This window comes from Cucumis melo, chromosome 3 (assembly GCF_025177605.1).
Source record: "Cucumis melo cultivar AY chromosome 3, USDA_Cmelo_AY_1.0, whole genome shotgun sequence".
NCBI classification, from domain to species: domain Eukaryota; kingdom Viridiplantae; phylum Streptophyta; class Magnoliopsida; order Cucurbitales; family Cucurbitaceae; genus Cucumis; species Cucumis melo.
In genome coordinates this window covers 3997034-4019826 of record NC_066859.1, presented here as the reverse complement: position 1 = coordinate 4019826, position 22793 = coordinate 3997034, and the positions used below count along the sequence as shown (strand labels likewise).

Sequence of the window (22793 nt, the reverse complement as noted above, 5' to 3'; positions counted from 1 at the left end):
CAAACTGATTTCCTAAACTATATGTAAACGTACAATTATCATGCGTAAATGATTAGGCGATGCAAATCACGCGATCATTTAGTAAAGACTAAACGATCTTTTTAATACATGTAAACAATATTAAGTGATTGTTTATATATACCACACTAATGTCTAAACTATAGTGAATTTTTCGATTAATCTAAACGATCATGTAAGACATCATAGACCACCACACACTTAAGTCAAATCGATTTTCTAAACTATATGTAAACATACAATTATCAAGCATAAACGATCAGGTGATGCAAATCACACGATCATTTAGTAAAGACTAAATGATCTTCTTAATACATGTAAACAATATTAAGCGATCGTTCATATATACCATACTATGTCTAAACGATCGCGAATTTTCCAATTAATCTAAACGATCATGTAAGACATTATAGACCACCACGCACTTAAGTCAAACCGGTTTCCTAAACTATATGTAAACGTACAATTATCAAGCATAAACAATCAGGCGATGCAAATCACATGATCATTTAGTAAAGTCTAAACGATCTTCTTAATACATGTAAATAATATTAAGCGATCGTTTATATATACCACACTAATGTCTAAACGATATTAAATCTCCATCAACTTTAATATCAAATGTTTATACACAATAATGAAAGAAAGAGATTACACATTTTAATTAATTGTTCAAACCATGCTTACAAGTCCTACTATTATGTCCTTAACGATTACAATTGAAACATATGGTTGAAATACTAAATTCACAAACAAATGGAATTCTTTGCTTTATTGGTCTTCCAGGTTGCCATTTAAAGACTGAATGTTCAAGGGATGAAAACCCTTTACAGTGGAATAATTACAGAAACCCAACTTTAATTGGAACCTTAAAAATACCAATACATTGGCAAAAAATTACAAAAGTAATTTTTATGGTTAAACATGGTTTGAATAAAAATACAGAGAATTAAACTTACGCTTGTTGACGACTCTGAATCTATCAATCACCAATTTGGACACCACCACTTGGAAACCTTCATATTCTCTAATTGAGATGGTTTGTGGGAACCAAAATTGGAACAAGGGAATTTTTCTCTAGGAGATAATTTTTTCAGAGAGAATAGAGAGTCTTCTTCTTCGCAGAACTCACCCATTGTGATTGTTACGCAAAGAATTCACACTTCTTCAGACGGAAGAAGTGGGAAGTTGGAGATAATAAATGGGAACGTGGAAAAACTACCCACGTTCCCTATTAACTTAATAATAATTATTAAATTAATATATATTAAACTAATTAATTAATTTAATTAAATAATTCATTAATTTAATTTAATAATTAAATCATATTTAATTAATATTTTCATTTAAATCATATTTAAATGAATATCTCTCGCATAACCTATAGTTTTAATTTAATTAAATCAAATTTAATTAAATCAAATTAAACTAAACTATTAATTAATTCTCCAATTAATTAATTTCTAAATTAAATATCTTATATTTAATTTAATCCATAATTTGAATCATATTCAAATATAAATTTCTCTCATAACCTATAGTTTTAATATGTATCATATACACATTAAATTTTAATTTATAGTTTTAATATGAATCTAATTTAAATTAAACTAATAATTGAACTTATTCAAATATTTTATTCTCTCATAATTTAATTTTGAATCATATCCAAAATTAAATTTATATAATAAAGTTTAATTAAAATATAAACTTTATATTATAATGTATCAATATACATTATATTAATTCCCAAAGTAAATTTGAACATTTCAAATTACAACAAATATAAATAAATCTCATTACTCTTTATGAGCTAGGAAGGGGACCTAATGGACCTACAGATCAGAAGTTACAACGATATAAGATTAATTAGCTAAACTCATTAACTACATTAATCAATATTCGTTAACTATGTGTACACTCCACTAAAGACTCACAGCTGAACTCTTCTCACTGTAGATATATTTCTGTGTCCACGGATATAGACCAATACCAGTAAGTTAGTCCTTCACAAGTGTTCGTAACACCAGCTGGGTCAAATTACCGTTTTACCCCTGAGTTACCTCTAGTCCTTAAATACCAGTGCTCCTCTAATGAACAATCTGTTTATGGTCCAACCACTGAACAGAAACCCCTCTCGTGCCATAAAGAGGGTAGGGCCCTTTGTTCAAGTCCCGGAGACACCATTTAAGGGAACACTTATCTACTTACCCTAAAGGTGGGAAGGAGTGAATTTCATCTTGTGTGATTATGTTCCCAGCTCCCCACTGGGTCTTGTCCCCAAAATGATAAGCATATTGAGTCGGTAATTTGGCCACTCTCACCCGTACAAATCAAAGGACAATCCCTCACCAACAGAAGTTCATAATACACTCAGAATTAAGACTAAGTCACCTAGATCATCCTAATGAAATAGAAATCCAACTAGTTAACGGAGTTACATCTAGTGATTACTATTTTGTGGTCCAATCTTATGCAAACTCATTGCATAGGATACCCTCACTCGCATGTCGTATACATGAATACATTGGATCAATGTGTTTGTATCAAATATAAAGTGAGCTGTATCCATAGTGTTAACAGGATAAGATACCCAACCTTAACCCTATACTATAGACCCTTAAGCTGATCTTGAACATTGATCCCCGTATGTCTCTACATACTGTTCAAGACTCATCAAACAGCTTAGGATGTTAGTTTATTGGATTTAGGTTATTAAGATAAAACTAATAATATAATCAATAACACTTATTGAAATTATAATAATAAAACACTTTATTAATGGCAGTTAGTTGATTATATTTACTATCTACGAGTTTTAGGACATAAAACCCAACAGATGTAATATTTTCATAACAGAATCTACAACTCTCCAATCGAAATAAGATTCAATAGGTACAACTACTGTATGTTGCTGCTAGTGTTTCTCTATAATAAAACGCATATACATAAGAATAGGTATCTAAATTAAGCATTCGTAAAACAGCAAGAGCATGCGCATAAGGAATTTCTTCAACATCCCATACTCGGAAACTACAACATCCCATGTTTAGCTTCAAAATAAAGTATTGATTTCCATCCATTACTTGATATTCAATCATACTAATTGGATCAACTTAATACATAAGACAAATAAGGACAATTAATAAAATAATAACAAATAGATTTCAATCTCTGTATACATCATATATATATATATATATATATATATATATATATATATATATATATATAGCAATCTATCTGTGCTTATCTCAGACAGGAACAGAAAAATTGCTATCTTTATCTATCAGATAGACAAAGATAGCAATCTATCTCTAACTGTCCAATATAAAAAAAAAATCTTACTAATAATCTTCTCGACTTTTCATGTTATAAATGCAGAACATTCTCAGCCCAAGAAGTCAAACGACTCTTCATTGTAGAAGCAACTTTACTTCATTGATAAAACCACTTTTGCAATACATCCCTAATTGAACTAAGCATTGTAGCCACAGGTAGTTCTCTAAGATCTTTAAACACTGAATTTACACTTTCTGCACAATTTAATGTCATCATTCTATACCTTCATCTACGTGAATATGCTCGAGACCACTTCTTAAAACCAACACTACAAAGATAATCTTTGATATTTGGACAAACGGACTCCATGCATCTCATGTGGTACTCAAATTCATCAATGGTGTAGGCATAAGCATAACTAAAGAAATATTTATAAAGTAGTGGATCTTTAAAATGGAGTTTCCAGTTAATTAAAAGATGTTTTGTGCACACACAATACTCAACATTAGGAAACACTCTTAAAACTCCTTTAGGGATGCTAAAATGTCTATCAGAAACAATGACTAAATTAACTTGCTCTGAAAAACTACCTCGTATCTTCTCAAAAAACCATATCCATGATACATCATTTTCAGAATCTACAATGACAAAAGCAAGAGGGAAGATTTGATTGTTACAATCTTGTGATGAGGCTGTTAATAGGATGCCACCAAACTTACAGTTCAAAAATGTCCCATCAATAGAAATAATAGGTCTACAATATTTCCACTCCTCAATTGATGCACCAAAAGCCATAAAGCAAAACTTGAAATGACCACTATCATCCATTTCTAAAGTAGTGCATGTACCTATAATAATTATAAACATATTTCTATCAGCACAAATAAAAAAGAACAGAAAGAATGTGATAAATGCTAATATTGGTCTATCTAGATAGATTGTGATATTAGTCTATCCATATCTATTTGCAAATGAGTTTAAATTTGATATACAAAAGTGATCATACTTGGGTTAGATTCAACTAATTTATCAAAAAAATCTGGGAATCAATGTATACGATTCAACTACGTCACCTTGTAATATCTTTACCATATGTTCTTTCGTCCTTCAAGCTTTTTGGTAACTTATATTAACTCCAAGATTTGTACGAGTCTTATGCAGAATTTCTTTAGAAATGGAATGATCAGTAGACATGAATCTAAAATCATATATTAAACAATTGCCAATTACTATTGAAGAAGCTTGCATGTGAGAACTTTGGGCATTACTCAATGAACAATCATAGTCAGAAGTGTATTTTCTTATAACGAGATGTCCTTACATACCATTTTCAGCCTTCTTGCAGACATCTAAATTCAAGATACCTCAAAATTGATACTGTAGTCCTAAATTGAAAGTTGGTCTTCACTGCTATTATGCAAAAACACTTTGAAAGCACTTCTTTACTTTCAAATAAACATTTTTCCTTCAAATCAGAATAATAAGATATGTCTCTTATAACTTCATCATTTGAAACAGAAGAAGAAGAACATATATTCAGTGACATATCAACTTTCTCTCATACATTACTAGATGAAGAAGAGATCCCCAAACAATTAACACTTACATGGGCAACTAATGGATGTCTACTAGTTGCATCTTTAGCAAAAGCTAAATACCAAACAACATCATTGTCTTTCTTTATTGGCACCACAGTTTGAACATTAGTTTTATCAAAATCAAGTAAAACAGATAATTCTATTGATTCATCCAATTCAATTTGTTCACATGTCAAAGCAACAAAAAAATTAAAGCTGACTCGCATATCTACCAAAATTTCGGACACTAAGTAATTCTCATAAACATTGCAGCCATTCCATTGACCTTCATAAAAAACAACAATAGGAATAGACGTTTTAATTTAGAAAAAAAAATATAATCAAGTATTTAATGGTGAAAGAAAGAATTAGATAGATATCTATCACAAAATAAGAGAATAAAATGTACTAAACAATAAAAATAAACACAATGCAAAAAATAAATAAACGATTGTGGAAAAAAGATAATAAATACTAAACGATCATTTAACAACAATAGACGATCGTATAAAATAAATTAAATCATCGTGTAGAATAAATTAAACGATCGTTTAAAGATGCTGATCGTTTAAACCATCATATTGACTTAGATACACAATCGTTTAAAGAAGATGATCATACAAAATATTAAAAATTTTCGTGTTCATAAAGATGAACGATCATGTTCATATAGCAAAACGATCGTCTCTATATTGACAAACGTTGATGTTGATAGAGGTAAACGATCAAGTAATTCAATAAAAATTATCGTGAAAAACTTCAAACTATCGATCTTCATAATGAAATACACAATTCTTAAAGTGATTCTTAAAAGTTCTAAACGAAAAAAAAAACTTTAAATTCTTACAAACAACAGAAAACAAAAACAACATTCATACTGAAATATAAATTCTTAGTTCGACGTAAACAATCATCAAAATCTTCAACAATCTTCATAACGAAATACAGGATGTCTTACATTAATACCTACATATTCTAAATATTCTATCTTGAAGCCAAAATATATAATTCTGAATGAAATTTTATAATCAACTAAATAGTTCAAACAAAAAACAATATTTAGAATACTCATCGAAACCAAAATCACTGAGACGATATTAACAGAGAAATATAGACGATCTTGATTGTCCAAGATGACTAGAAGAGAATCGATGTTATCGAAGATGATGGATATGAGAGCGACTGTTGTAAAAAATTACGAAAAAGACAAAAAATGATCAAAATGAAAGATATATAAAAGACGAGATGAATAACTCGGAAACGACGATTGTGAAAAAATCAAGAAGAAGAACTATCAGATTTGAAAGATTGTTATAAAAGAGTAAGGGCAAATAAGGAATTCTAAAAAAATAATCTTTCTTAATGGGCTTGTTACACGGATCGTAAATAGTTTACAGTTTTATTATATCCATGAAAATTCCCCATTTATAAATTTTAAATAAAAATCAAAATAGAACTTAATAGAAAAATTAGATAAGTAAAAACAAGAGAAAAGAACCATCATGAAAATTAAACAAACACAAAATAGCATATTGAGATTTTAATAAAAAAACATACTGAAGATCGATCTCGGATTTCAAAGAATCGATTTTCTCATCCTAAGAATTTCAAAAAATCGAATTCCCAAACTTTGTAGATTCCGTCATCAGAAATTTTATAAAAATAATATAATCCATAAAAATTACAAAAGATATAACTTAAAGAACTTTCCAATGTTTTAAATGAAATTTAACAAGTAAAGAAATATAGTTTGAACATCAATGTAGCAATTAATGCAAAATATTATATAAACAATCAATATCATTTAAAGAAGCATAATGGTGGATTTTTGAACATATATAAAAAAACACATTAACATTTTAGAGAAAATTTATAGGAGATCGATCTCGAATTCTCAAAGAATCGACTCCTCACCACAAGAATTCTAGAAAATGGAATTCTCAAACTTTCTAGATTTCGTCGTCTGTATTTTTTTAAGAAAAAATAATCTAAAATATTAACAAATTTAAACAACTATTAGTAAGAATATATTAAATGAACCATAAAGCAAAAACAAACATTTAAATAAGCATAAGTAAGATGTAAAACAATATGCATAAACAAGTAAATTTATTATAAGAGAAATGAGAATGTAGAAATAAGATAATAAAGAAACAGTTATAAGAGAAATACGGAGAAATAAGAACAAGAGCAATAAATAAATTTGAAGAAAAAATATAATATTAGATAGGATATAAAATAAGAAAATACTAAAAAAAATAATGAAAAAAAGAATTAAATAAAAAATGCTAATTATAAAGAAATTAAAGATAAATATATAAAAAAGTAAAGTTTAAGAATAAACTAATAAAAGAAAGAAATAATAATAAAAACAAATAAATAGATAAATAAACAATAAGTGTGAAACAAAATGTATAAATAAGTAAAAGAGAAACTCACACGACAATAAGAAAATGAATGTAAATGAAAGGAAAAATAGGGAAATAAGAAAAACAGTAACTAAAAAAGTAAAAAAAAAAAAATTGAAATCCTAAACAAACTCTCTTGATGTTTGGTGTTTGAAATGTGGATCATTAGGACCAAAACTCTACCATATACTTCCAACTAAGTCTGTTGGATTCTTAGTGTGTTGGAGAAAGATGAAGATTTAGGGATTGTTAGAAGGGAAACAAGATGAATGTTGTAGATCTCTTGTTTTTTTAAAGAAGAGATTAACGCTAAGAGAAGTAGTGGCTATGAAGGTTAAAGGTTTGGATGAAGAAAAGGGACGGGAGGGTTGTAAAAATCTCTAGGTTTTTTTGTTGTGGTTTTTTGTTTTCATTGTGTCCTCCCAATGGATGAAGAAGAAGAGATTATTTATACCAAAAAAACTTCTTCAAAATGGCTAAACATTCAAATTGCTAATTTTTTTTTTAGTTTAGAATACTACCACCTTTGTCCTACCCCACAAAATGATACGAGACCTTTGACAACCAAAACCAAATTTAAAAAGTTACCATCAGGTATTTCTCAACCTACCATAGTTAGTCTAACTAATTGATTTGGTTACTCTAATCAAACTACCCACAAATACTAAACATTTAATTACTAAACGTTTCATATTTAATTTTGTGAATCTTTTAAGCCATTACCAACTATTAATAGAACCATTTTCATCCGTCAGATTGTTCTAGTTTAACCGTCATAATATCTTAACCGCTGGACCATTTTTTGACAATTTCATCATAAATAACTTACCGTTGCAAGGCTCCCTCATCCGCTATATATATGTGTCTTCCTTTCTCATTTTATCATCCACAAAAAACATAAGCTCTCTCATTCTCTCTTGAGTTCTCTTCTTTATGTCTCCCTTAATCTATCTCATCTGTTTTTCTTTTTTGAGTTTTCGAGCAACTAAGTATCTAGTGAGTGTTGATATATTTGTTGGTTCCAGTGCAGTTCCTACTAACAAACTAGAGGTTGTTTTATCCTGGAAACGATGAGACACTTAACATCTATTTGCACATCTAATAGAGCTGTGAAACGTCTTAAAGAGAGCAAGATTCATGACTTTTCTACTACGACACTTAGCTCCACCGAAGTGCAACAACAATTTTAAGACATTCCTTCTATTGCGATGGCTAATAAAATTCAATGCGACATGATGACCTCAAATCTCAACCGACCATTTTGCTTCAAAGGAGCTCATTTCAAGCGATAGAAAAAAAAGAGATGTTTTTCTTAACATTAAAAAAGTTGTCACCACTTGCACTACTGAAGAACCGACAATTCCAACTGAAAATCCAATTGAGGAGGAGATCCAGAACTGTGATGCATGAACAAGGTCAGATTTCATATGTAAGAATTTAATTCTAAATGAACTTACTAATGAGTTCTAGATTTATGACTACTACAGTACCATGTCCACCGTGAAAGAAGTTTGGGATGCATTGCAAAAGAAGTAAAGAATCTAGAAATGACGAATTCCTAGAAATTTCTAGATTCCATCATAGGATTTTTTAGCAAAATCGATGTGGGTTATTAAAAAATTTGATTAGGAAACCTTATAAAATATAGATTTAATTTTTTAGTATTTTAAAAAATAAAAATATATAATTTTAAAGAAATTTTTTTAATGGTTTAAAAAGAGAAATTTAAGAAGTATTTCAAAATTACTTGTAAAGACTTCAAGAAATTTTCAATGAAGGTCAAACAGGAATAATGCACCATAAACAAAATCAATTATACCACACAAGAAATTAGGCAAATAACATAAGATTTTATTTTACAAAAATATTGAGGATCAATCTCGGACTCCCAAAGAAGTGGTCCCCTCACTTCAAGAATTTAGAAATAACAGACTCCTAGATATTTATAATTTCGTCATTAGAGTTTTTATGGAAAAAAGAAGTAAAGAGAGATAATAATGTAACGAAAGAAATCACGTTAATTAACTAATGCAAAAGAAAATTGTAGTATTATCAAAATAAATTCAATGATAGATATCGATGCAAGCATATATGTAATTAAGGTCATATAATAATTATTATTATGACAGTAATGAAAGTGAGTTAAAAGAAAAGAAAAGAACATAATAACGATAAACAAAATAATTAAAAGAAAGAAGAAAGGAAAAAAAAACTAAATGAATTAATAAACAAACAAATAAATAAAAAATAAACTAAATAAATAAATAAAGAAAAAAGAAAGAAAGGAAAAAGAAAAAAGAACAGAGGGACGGCCCTAATAAAATATTTATACAACAACAAATGTAACAATAATAATAGTAAATTGAAAAATTATAAAAAGAAAAGAAACTAAATTAATTAATTAATTAAAGCAGAAAGAAAAAGACTTGTCGCCATCCTAATAAAAAGGCCATCCTAATAAAAAGAAAAAAAATAAAATTTATATAATAATAATAATAATAATAATAATAATAATAATAACAATAATAACAATAAGAATAATAATAATAATAATAATAATAATAATAATAATAATAATAATAATAATAATAATAATAATAATAATAATAATAATAATATTAATAATATTAATAATAATAATAATAATAATAATAATAATATTAATAATAATAATAATATTAATAATAATAATAATAATAATAATAATAATATTAATAATAATAATAATAATATTAATAATAATAATAATAATAATAATAATAATAATAATAATAATTGATCCAAAGTACTTCAGAGTTCTTATATATACATACCAATAGAGATTCTAAATCAATTGTAGAACTTTGTTTCTTAGTTACTGGTTCATTTTCTTCTTGAATCTTAACAAAAGTAACTGCTTGATCATTTTTTTGTATTTCCTACAATTCATAATATTATATAAGAAACAAACTCTTAATTCAACGGACTACACAGTTGTGGTGTATACATACCAATTGAGATTCTATTTTTTCAGCCGAAGTAGATTGTTGCACATTGTCAATTGTTAAACTTTGTTCCTCAGTTACTGGTTCATTTTCTTTTTGTATCTCAACTAAAGTAACTGTTTTATCATTTTTTTTGTATTTCCTACAATGCATAATATTAGAAACAAACTTTTAATTCAAAGGACTACACAATTGTTGTGTATACATACCAATTTAGATTCTATTTTTCAGTTGAAATAGATTGCTGCACATTGTCAATTGTTAAACTTTGTTCCTCAGTTACTGGTTCATTTTCTTTATGTATCTCAACCAAAGTAACTGCTTTATCATTTTTTTGTATTTCCTACAATGTCTAATATTAGATAAGAAACAAACTTTTAATTCAAAGGATTACACAGTTATTGTGTATACATACCAGTTGACATTCTTCATTTACAATTGAAATTGATGGTGGCACTTCGTGAATTTTTAAAATTTGTTTCAATGAAGCTAATGCAAGATCTTTGAGAGTACTTAATGGTAGTATCTCACAAAGTGGAAGTGGTTGGCTCATAAGTGGAAGAGTAGTAATCATTTTTGGCAGGTCGTTTTCTTTCTGACTTTGAGCATTCATATATCTGATATATTCCTTATAGTTAATAGCAAGTCTACATCCCTGCCGTCTATGCTAATATCACTGTCTGATTCCTCTTGATGTTCAGGTGATGTTGTTTTTTGTTCCCTAAACAAAATGAGAAAAGAAAAAAAGAAAGAGAAAAAAAATGCAATTGTTACTTATTTAAAATATAAGCAATTTTCATCAATATAAAGTAGAAATAATGAATGAAATGTTAACTTTTGAGTTTCCACGGTAAGTTCTTGAGTATGTTGTTCTTCAACATATGGTGGTTCATTGCAAATCATATTTTCTCTATTTTGATGATCATAATTTTTGTCCATATTGTCATGATTAAAATCATCGTGAAGATCATCTTGGAAGTGATGAATATCATCATTCCCTTGATTCTGATTCTGATTCTAATAAATAAATAAAAATGAAAAAAATCAATCGCCTTGTGTATACAAAAGCAAACGATGATGTATCCTATCTAAATGATCGTGTAAATATGATAAGCGGTCGTTGAAATGTGATAGGCGATCAGATATTTCAGTTAAACGATCATTTTTTTAAACAACTGATAAACGAAATACTTTATGAAAATAAAATTAAACGATCATGTATTCGAAAGAAAACGATGGTGTATCCTATCTAAACAATCGTGTAATTATGATAAGCGATCAATGAAATGTGATAGGCAATCGGATATTTCAGTTAAACGATCGTTTATTTAAACAACTGATAAACGAAATACTTTTAGAAACCAAAGTTTACCTGAACCAATCTCTCCAGCATGTGCTTCATTTCAGACAGCTTTAATGATTGCTTTCTAATTGCATTATCCATCCTACAAACTATAAAACTTAATGTGGATAAATCTTTACGAACTTCTATGATGTCATTTTTTAGTTTTTTGTAGGATTTCAAATGACTTCATTCTAGTTTGTCATTGGATCTGAAACGTTTCTTGTTGGTTATTGGATGCATTTCAGACTGGTCAACCACTATTTTTCTTTCTTTTCTTCGTGGTGACGGTTGCACAGCAGAATTAAACCCCCCAACATTTTCATTGTACTGAAGCAGTGGAGATGAGGTTGATCGTAAGTTATTCATGTCATTATGATCCGATGGCTGATTGTTCATAGTATCAGCAGGAGTATTGGTATCACTACTGTTAATATCTGACATGGATTCATCATCCTCAATTTCCATGTTATCATCCTCTTGAATTCAACTCTCCATGAAAGCTTTCTCTGGAGTTGATAGCTTCAATTTAGGTTGAACAACAGTCTACAATGTTATAATCAAAGAATTGTTATTACATTCTATATCAAACTAAGCTAGCAAATGATCATCTATAAAATCATATGATATTCGATATGTTTTCCGTGTAGAATTGTTTTCAAGCTGTTGAGCAAACGAGTGTAAAAGAAAGTTGACTGATCAAAATTCTTAAAAATTTCTTCATCATCTACTCTTCCCAAAACATCCATATCAAACTGCATTATTTTATCCTTCCCGGCCACAACAGTTTCAATAAAAAGGGCTAAGGCGACCTTCACAGTATGATCATAATTCGTAAAGTTAAAATTTTTGAAAATTTCCTCAACTTTCAAGTACATTATTATCTTCTTGTTTTATGATCCGAATAGGAGGTTTTGTAAGCGTTTATTGTCATAATTTTTATCCAATGTTACATTGGTTGGCCACAACCCGGTTATGATGTTGAATTCGTTTTGGGTGAAACAGACATTTTTCTCCAAAATAGAAAAATAGATTTCATTTGTGTTGGCCTCTTCAGGTATCTACCTTAGCAAGAAATGATGGATCAACTAGTAGTTGAAGACCATGTTGACATTTAGTAATTGACCAAAAATTGTTTTGTGGAACATCTGTAGTTGTTCCTTGGTCAGTTTATCCTTAACAAGAGTGCCAATCTTGTGCACTTGGCATGAGACAGTGGTAGGAAAGTATTTGTCGTCAGGTACAACCATCCTAAAAATAATGGTCATAATATATTTTGTAAGTACACGATCGTTTATAAAACCTTAAACCCTAAACCCTAAAATTAATATGTAAGTGCTAAACATCGTTTAGACTATATACTGTATCGTTCAGTCTAATGTACACGATCCTCTAGACTAGGTTAAAGTATCGTTTACTTGATGTAACAGATCGTTTAATCCAAATAGAAAAGCATTCGTAATACAATTAATTGGCAAGTAATGATAAATTGAAACGTTTAACAATCTCGAGAATAAAAGTTTAAACGAATCGAAAACACTTGATTGTAAGAATTTAACAACAGAACGATCGTGCTTAAGACAGAAGTGAAAACGTTTGAAATATAAAGAAGATGAAGACGAAACATAACATTATAGTACGACAAGTTCAGCAACAAAAATTTAGAGTTATACTGAAACATACCTTTTGATGTCGAAGAGAAAAATGGACATTTGAGAGAAAAAAAGTAAGGGAATAGGAAATCTTTTAGACGAAAAGCTAAGTGATCAATGCGTTTGTATATTGTGAAAAATGAAGAAGCGGTACGTATATTGTTGGTTTTTACCAAAGGGGCAATATGTAAATTTGCGTGCTTTTTTAAAATGTCGAATCACATTCAACATGTCAACGCGTATTTTTAAACGATATGTGTAAACGATCATTTACGCTTACTATTTAATATATATAAACGATCGTGTAATTATGTCTAAACGATTTTTTAAAAAATATAATTAATTACACGATAGGTGTAAGATCATGCAATAATCTAGACAATTATGTAATCAAAACGATATCTGATTGAAATGCCAACGATCATTATGTTAAATATACACGCACTATTACAAATTTGGCCTTCTTCGATGTACAAAGCACGTCAAAAAATGTATACCTTGATGATCTTTACCCATCAAGTAGGCAGACATAAAAAAACCTGACCATCAAGAAAAATAGTTTTCTTGATGTTCAAAACATGTCATAAAAAACTCTTTCTTGATGGTATTGGTCATCAAGAAAGGAAACTTCGATGTTTTCTGCCCAAAAAGAAAACTGCAAAACCCCGTTTTCTTGATGGCCAAAACATGCCATAAGAAACCCTTTCTTGATAATATTGGTCATCAAGAAAATGAACTTTGACATCCTTTGCCCATCAAGAAATTAAATGAGTCTATCAAGATAACCTTTTTTGTTGACGGTTTTTTCCCATCGACAAAAATCTATTCTTGACATTTTTTGCTCGTCAACTATAACAACTTTAAAAATTAAAAAAAAATATGGGTTGTTACCACTCCTATATATGCGATCGGTAATCAACCTTAAACAAGGTAAAAAACCTGAAAAATACCAAAACGTCAAAATATGCAAAATTCATTACATACAACTTCAAACAACTCCTGCAAATTCTTTTCAACTACATAACCTGCACAACTCCAAAACTACAAAACTCACACAACGCCAAAACTTCAACAACTTGAAACTTCTAACTTCACAACTTCAAACAACAGATGCAAAATATCAACAATCACAAATATAAAATCCATACCATCAGACCATATAATTGAAACACAAGTAACATGTATTTCATAAACTTACTAGACATCCATCAAAGAAACTAATTATTTTTCATTAATCAATTGTAAACCAATTTTTCTAAAAAAAAATTAATATATAACAAATAGGATCATATAAGACATAACCCTCTAGAAAGTAAGCATCACGATGCACTCAAGTTACTCTAAGCAAAAAAAATATATTATTGTGGAATATTTGTTGGTTCTGGAGTTACAAGGTCAAAAAAATACTTTAGCCATAAAAGAGCTATTTAACCTACTATACACTTTATATGCAACAACACAAAGAGGGAGATTGCTAGATATGCTAAGCCTTTGTTACTATGTGTTTTATTAACCGATTGTAATGCAAAAAGTTATAGCATCTACTATTCAACATACTTTCTACATTACTTCAGACTAAGCTCTTTTAAACAGGTGCAAAGACAAATTCATTTTAAGTATAAAATAATATTCATAACAACAAGTCAAAGAGTAATGTCCACTTTTTCTTCCGTTTCTTCTTATTTTGCCTTTCATCATCACCTTCTTCCCTCTCTTCCACATCTTCATCTTCTTCTTCAACATCATTAACTATGAAACCATCCTTTTCATACTCGTCCTCTCCTTCTTCTGAAAAAAAAAAAGACTTAGGTAATTATTACTACTAGGGGGTGGCATCAACAAAATAAACAACCATGTATTTAAAATTGTTTTTTTTTTTTTTTTTTGGTCAAAACAGAGACATAATGAAAAAGATAAGATGAATGATGGCCAGTTGATCAAAAATTAATTTCAACGTCTTGCACAAGTATGAAAAGAGTTTTTTAGTATACCTACTGCTAGCTAATCCAATACCTAAACATTTGACTATCACTCACTCACGAAACTCATAGAATATCCCAAATACCGTAATGAGTTACAAATACACCATGTTAGACTCTTCAGCTTCATTTTTAGTCTCCATCCAAGTGGCGAAGTTTCTTACCCTCTATAAAACGAACGGTATACGAAAGGAGGATAGAACAATAGACTCCTCCCCGAGAAAAATTGAAAAACAAAACGAACACAATGACCACCAATACAACCACAGAAACCCAAAACTATCTAATTGGAACTAATTGAAAATATGAATAAAACAATATCCCACATACAATGTTAGAGAAGGTTGCCACACAAGCAGTAAACATGGATCCTCAACAAATGCCACCTTAGCATCCTCACAGAATTATCAAAAAACTTCCAGATCATTCAAATGGTTAGAAATTAGTTGGAGGAAGATTTCTTTACCAATGACTTGCTTACACTTGTGTAAATTGTATTGGGTCTTTACTATTATTTTATTATTTACCTTTCCAACCGTCTACAGTTTATCACTGTATAAATATATCCTTATTTTCATTTATTAATATGAGAGAGAAAAGGAGGAAATATTGTCTCTTAAGAAAAATCCTTCTTCAGACCTTTTTCTATCCTGGTATCAGAGCTGCTATGGCCAACGCCTCTCTTAATGTCTCACCGCCAATCACCGCTGTTTTCACCACTCCTCCATTAAATCAACTATTAAACCAACTTCCCTCCATCAAACTTGATCAGACGAATTACCTTCTATGGAAGACAATGGCACTCCCAATTTTGAAAAGTTATAAGTTAGAGGGACATCTAAAGGGTGAAACACCCTGCCCCCGAAATTTCTCTCTTCAGCCACTGGTGAGTCTACAGAAACAGTCAGGTAATCAGTGAAGATACGACAGCTTATTCATCCACCTTAATGGATTCAAAAATCGTGAACCCAAAGTATGAACAATGGGTCACCTCCGATCTACTTTTACTTGGATGGATTTATAATTCCATGGTACCGGATGTAGCACTTCAACTCATTGGATTTAATACAGCAAAGGATCTTTGGGAGGCCATTCAAATTTTGTTTGGAATTCAATCAAGGGCAAAAGAAGATTTTCTTCGTCAAACCTTCCAAACTACTCAGAAAGGTAATTATAAAATGAAAGATTACTTGAGAATTATGAAAACTAACGCAGATAATCTCGGCCAGGCCGAGAGCCCTATTCCTCTTCGCTGTTTAATTACACAGGTGTTATTAGGGCTTGATGAAGTTTACAACCCTGTTACTGCGGTTATTCAAGGTAAACCCGACATATCTTTGCTAGATATGCAATCTGAGTTATTGATCTTTGAAAAGCGTCTTGAACATCAAAAGTCTCAAAGAAATCCGGGCAATGTTATCTCAAATCCCTTTCTCATGCTTATCAGATTGGTGGAAACCATTCTAATCAAAATGGACAGTGAAACAATTCTAATGGCCGCGGACGTGGTCGAGGAAGAGGTAACAAACCTACATGTCAGGGATGTGGAAAATATGGCCACTTAGCTTTGATTTGTTGTGATAGATACAATAAAGAAGTCGTTGGAAATGTAAATCAGAATAAAGGATTTAATCCAAATCAGAATGGAAAACAAATTCCTGCTGCTGCCTTTATTACCACCCAGAAATCATCTTCATTAGCCACACCTGAAACTGTAGTTGATACAAATTGGTATGTCGATAGTGGTGCTACAAATCATGTTACATCTGATCATTCAAATCTGTGGAATATTACCAATTAATCAGGTAATGAAAATGTAGTTGTTGGCAATGGAAATAAATTACAAATAACATGTGTTGGTTATGCAAGTTTAGTTGATGGGAAAAATTGTTTAAGACTTAACAATATTTTGTGTGCGCCTGAAATTAAGAAAAATTTGGTTAGTGTGTCGAAATTATCTCAGGATAATAATGTACTCCTTGAATTTCATGATGCTTGTTGTTTTGTTAAGGCCAAGGATACGGGTCGAGTACTGCTGAAAGGAACACTTTGTGATGGCTTATATTACCTTGAAGGTGTGGCTGTGAAGTCGGTTGGTGAGTTGGAGCATAGTGATAATAGTAAGAAACAGTTTCAGCACATAAATAATGCATCAATATTAGTGTTGTCTGAAAAAGTCAGTAGTAGTATTGGTGCTTCCAAAACTGTTAGGCATAGACGTCTTGGTCACCCATCTATGAAGATTTTAAATTCCTTACTTCAAGATTGTAATAAGCTTGTTAATGATAATGAAGAGCCAAAATTTTGTGAATCTTATCAACTTGGTAAGGCACATAAGCTTCCATTTAATCTTTCTCAAAATAAGCAGCTGATATTTTTGATCTAATTCATTGTGATTTATGGGGACCTGCTCCAATTACCTCCACTGATGGATACAGATATTACATACTTTTTGTTGATGATTTTAGCAGGTATAGTTGGATCTACCCTCTTAAACAAAAGAGTGGAGCCTTTGAAGTGTTCAAGCACTTTATTACTTATGTGAAAACTCAGTTCTCCAAAACCATCAAAGCCTTTCAATCAGACAATGGTAGTGAGTTTATTCAAATTCATAAGTTGTGTAATGAAATGGGTATTATATCAAGATATTCATGTCCGTATACTTCCATTCAAAATGGGCGTGTCGAAAGGAAACATCATCATGTGGTTGAAACTGGACTTACATTGTTGGCCCAAGCAACTTTACCTTTATATCTTTGGTGGGATTCTTCTTAACTTCTACCATGCTAATAAACATAATGCCAACAAAGGTGCTAAAGGGTAAATCCCCATCTGAAATCCTCTTTAAAATTAAACGAAACCTCACAAATTTAAAAGTACTTGGTTGTGCTTATTATCCTTATTTAAGACCATATTTACCACACAAGTTTGATTTTCATACCTAAAAATGCATCTACCTTGGCCCGAACCCTTTACATAAAGGTTTTAAATGCCTCACCTCTCCAGGAAAAATAATTATTTCCTGACATGTTCAATTTAATGAACAAGATTTTCCATCATCATCTTTTTTTTCTAATTCTTCCAATCCCAAACATTCTGTAATCAACCCACCATCATCTTAGCTACTGCACCCCATTTTTAATGACTCCTCCTTGAATTCACGAGCCCAATTCCACTTCCTCAAATCCCAGCCCATTATCACCATGCACCTTAGTTCTCCCTCCAACGAGCTATCTTTCCGGCCTATTCCTTGGAGAAACGGGTGAGGGACAATGTCAGGAGTGTAGATCGGAGTCCTCGAAGTATGAGCCACTCGTTCGAAGCACTTATGACCAACACAGGACAAAAACACCGCCGTAGGATGGCTTTTTACCCCGCGATAGAAAATTTAATTCTGGGGCATTCTCACTCGATTTTCTCGGAACGAACACCAGAAGTCCTTGAGCTTAGTTCGTTTCCTTCACCAAAATGCATTCTCATTGGTTTCTAACATCGGACGAGCGTTCGTCACTCGTTAGGAGAGCATTGGCCATCTTTTTTATCTTTTCGGGTTGCACCTTAGTTCTCCCTTCAACGAGCTAACTTTCCGACCTATTCCTTGGGGAAACGGGTGAGGGACGATGCCAAGAGTGTAGATCAGAGTCCTTAGAGTAGGAGCCACTTGTTCGAAGCACTTATGACCAACATAGGACAAAGAAACCGCCGCAGGACCGCTTTTTACCCCTCGATAGAAAAACTGAGTTCGGGGCATTCTCGCTCGCATTTTCCTACTCCAACCCAAGTCCTTGGGCCCACTATCCTACATCCCAACCGGTCCACTATCCTTCTTCAGACCTTTTTCTATCCTACAAAACAAAGAAACAAACCATCTTCTTCGTCTTCCTCGTCCCCCATGTTGTGATCGTCCACATCATAACAGTCAAGTGGTTCCCAATTGTCCTCATCTACAGAAAACAAAACAAAACAATGAGAAAAATGGGAAAATGCATAAAGACCCAAAATCGTAACATACCAACGTAGCAAAAAATAATGAAAAACCATTCAACTCTAAATTTGAATCTCAAATTCCATGATGCATCATTCAAGTTTCTGAATTGTGCGGATGGTGTTGAATAGGAACGCTTTGATTCAATTTTCAGAAAATAAAAAAATTAGTAAGTATCAGTATTGAGTCGCATCGCACCGAAAAAGATATTGATGGAAGTATTGTTTCTCCTTCTCTTAGAGTTGCAGTGCGTCGGACAGGAGAAGAAAGTTAATCGTGCTCGCCGGACTAGAGTTTGCACAACTCGAAGAGGAGATTAGGAGAAGGAGCACACCAACAAAATAGTGGAATAGAGGAGAGTCGTGCCATCGAAGAAGATCGAAGAGGACCGCGCAAACTCGAAGACTGACGAGGAACAGAGGATGGTTGTCAAAATTGCGAGGAGGAAGACACAATTGAATTTTTTGAAGAGATATCTAGATATCACACGTAAACTTGAATTTTTTTTATTTTTTAAAAATCAAAATTGGAAAAACACTAACTAAACGTGAGGATGGACTATTACCCATGCTATCTCTTCCTTTTAATAATAATAATAATTATTATTTTATGGGTCTTTTCAAAAATATAAAAATGCGTCAAAGTATTTACAATGTATAGAACAATTTTGAAAAAGGAAAAAGCCTAGAGGCCTACCGTATAAAATACGAAAAATGTCCCGTCAACAATCCGTGTAATATATTTGGTAGCGCGATTTGGTACACGATCGTTTAGATTTGACTATTGTTTGGTACATGATCGTTTAAATTTGTTTTTTCAATTCTATCATTTAATTTAGTTACACAACCATTTAACTAATTAGGTTATTCGACCGTTTAGATTTGCCTACCCCAAATCTAAACTTTTTTTTTTAAATTTGGTATACGATCGTTTAGATTTCGATTTTCTTTCAAAATTTGGTACACAATTGTTTAGATTTAGCTACCCAAAATCTAAACGATTTTTTTTTTCAAAATTTGGTATAAACGATTTTTTTTCAATATTCTTTATACACAATCTTTTAGTTTTGGTTACCCTAATTTAAATGTCTAACCAATTTTTCAAGATTCTTTATACACCATCAATCTAAAGAACGTAAAAAAAAAAAAAAAAGAAGAAAGACAGTAGATGCATGCAGTGAATGAAAAAGAAAAATAAAAAAGGAGAAAGAAGAAGAAAGACATACGCACCTACAAAGAGAGAAAAACAAGAAAGACGATAAAAATAAATAGATTTGGTTACTCAAATCTAAAAACAAAAAAAAAAAATAGAAATCGCAGCTAAAAAAGAAGAGTACAGGAGGAAGACGATAAAAAAATCGTAGGGAGGAGAAAAAGATGAAAGGACAAACTTGGAATATTTAAAAAATGACTAACTTTATGGGCTTTGTTACACGGGCCGTAAATATTATAGTAGTTTGTTATATTTAGAAAAGTTTCCCTTATTTTATTACATTTGAATATTCAAATATAAAGGTCAAATATGAAGGGTTGGTTCATGTCTTAATTTTTTCACACGAGAATTGAAAAAAATTTAAGTGGGTTAAAATTTTTCAACTAAAAAAAAAGTGAAACAATTAATATAAATTTAAATATAAAATAAAAAACATTTAGATATTTAATAATTAAAATTAAAAACATCATTGCTTTTTTCCTTGATGGTTTTTTCGATTCTCTTGATGGTCATAGACTATAAAAAAAACAATTTGAAAAATAAATTGTTTTTTCGGTGATGGTTTTTACCCACCAAGAATGGTTTTCCTCGATGGTTGTTGCCCATCAAGAAGATTTCCTTCATGGTCGTTGTCCATCAAGAAAAACAATTTGAAAAATAAATTAATTATTTTCTTGATGGTTCATGCTCATCGAGAAAAGTTTTCCTTTATCGTTATTGCCCATCAAGGAAAATTGTTTTTTTTCCGCGATTTCTTGATGTACAATGCCCGTCAAATAATATGGTACTTTCTATATGTATTGTCCATCAAGCAATGTTTTTCTTGCCTATTTTTTAATCGTCAACAAAACCCCAACCCAAAAACTCACGTATTTTACCATTTTTGCATATGTGTTCATAACATAAGGGATCTTTTCTTGACGATCAAGACCGTCAAGATAACAATTGCATCGAGAAAAATATTCTTCCTGATGGTCTTTTGCCATTTCCATCAAGAGATCAAAATTTGTGTGCATCAAGAAAAGTCAAATTTGTAGTAATGACGATCGTGCTAGTTTATCTAAACAATCTGGTTATATGATTTACGTGATGGTAATATATGTTGCTATACATTTTACTTATCAACGATGCTTCTATACAAGTTACGCGATCGTGAAGGATATTATTTAAACGACTGTGTAGTATAAAATATAAAGAGTGAAAAGGAATACGTTTTACAGGATAGTTTAGGATATAAAGAGTGAAATGAATACAAATTACTTGAGTATGAAATAAATAAATTTTCAAAAGTTAAATTTAAAGATTTGAAGCTTTTCAAACACTATAAATTATCTCTAAAATATTGAGAAATTTGTAGATCAAAGGATGGAGCGGAATCAATGTATTCTTGAGCTGACATTCTTCTTTCGTTTTTCTTGTTGTTTTCTTCTTGTGTTGAGATTGGTTATCTCCATATCATTTTTTAAACTTTTGTTTTTTTTTTTTTGCTCACCACCATTATTTTCCTTTTGTTTCTCTTTAATTTTTCTTTTGTTTCCTTTTGTTTTCAGTTCTTGTGCTGCATGTTCTTCACTGCTATCGATGTCAATTTCTTCTTCAGTTTCCTTATTATCAACATCATCATATTCAATCAACTTTTGTTTCCTTTTTGTTGTATCTTTTTTATTTTCTTCCCCTTGTTTGTTATCTTATTTTCTATTTTTTTCAACGATTATAATACTTCCTAATTGAATCTGGCTTCGTTTTGTTTTGTCTTCCTACCTCTTATTTTTAGCTTATTCTTCATTTTCTCCATCTTCAACTTCAAATGTCTGAATTTAAAAAGAGAATGTGTTGTCAAAATGATTGTGCAAGAAAATGTAGACAGTTGTGCAATATAAAGATCATTTAAATATGTATACATAATTGTGTAAAATATATAAATGATCCTATAAAATATATATAAACGATCGTTTAACATAAATAAATGTCGTTTAACATAATTAAACGATCGTGAAACCAGGTGTATATTAAACAAATTAAAACATGTTGAACACTTGTGTTTTTGGTGTTTCTAAATTTATGATTTCGTTGTTCTCTTCTTCTTCTTCATCTATCTGAAAGCACATAAAGTAAGAATGTTCAAAAATATTATGAAGAAAACACATCTAGACAGAGTTAGACTTCTATCTTTGTCTATACGATATAAATTATATTTATTGTTTGGAAAAGAATTAAACCTATGGAAATATTTGTGTTTTTGGTGTTTCTAAATCTGTAGTTGCTATTGTTTCCAAACTACTTTGTGTTTCCAAAACGAGAGTTTTTTGTAGAGAAAAAGAAACAACTTAATCGTGTTTTATTTGGAGATTAAG

The 22793-nt window shown here is 30.6% G+C and overlaps 1 protein-coding gene across 3 annotated transcripts; it reads left to right on the top strand.

The window, feature by feature from the left end:
• Window positions 1–15844: 15844 nt before the first annotated feature.
• Window positions 15845–17710, top strand: LOC127148378 (uncharacterized). 3 transcript variants are annotated; one of them, XR_007819332.1, is made up of 2 exons: window positions 15845–16973; window positions 17254–17553. XR_007819332.1 is itself a non-coding variant. In XM_051081886.1 (2 exons), the coding sequence occupies exons 1-2, from the start codon at window positions 16190–16192 to the stop codon at window positions 17626–17628; spliced, it is 948 nt and encodes a 315-aa protein (XP_050937843.1). In that variant the 5' UTR covers window positions 15845–16189; the 3' UTR covers window positions 17629–17710. The 3 variants fall into 3 exon arrangements, 1 of the variants encoding a protein (XP_050937843.1); XR_007819331.1 differs by having other exon boundaries at window positions 15845–17047; XM_051081886.1 differs by having other exon boundaries at window positions 15845–16762; window positions 17254–17710.
• Window positions 17711–22793: the final 5083 nt, after the last annotated feature.

Bases quoted from the DNA above. Each gene is read 5' to 3' on its own strand.
- LOC127148378 (XM_051081886.1), top strand. From the start codon at position 16,190: ATGGATTCAAAAATCGTGAACCCAAAGTATGAACAATGGGTCACCTCC. The intron at 16,763-17,253 runs GTAACAAACCTA...TGTTTTGTTAAG, and splicing joins CGGACGTGGTCGAGGAAGAG to GCCAAGGATACGGGTCGAGT.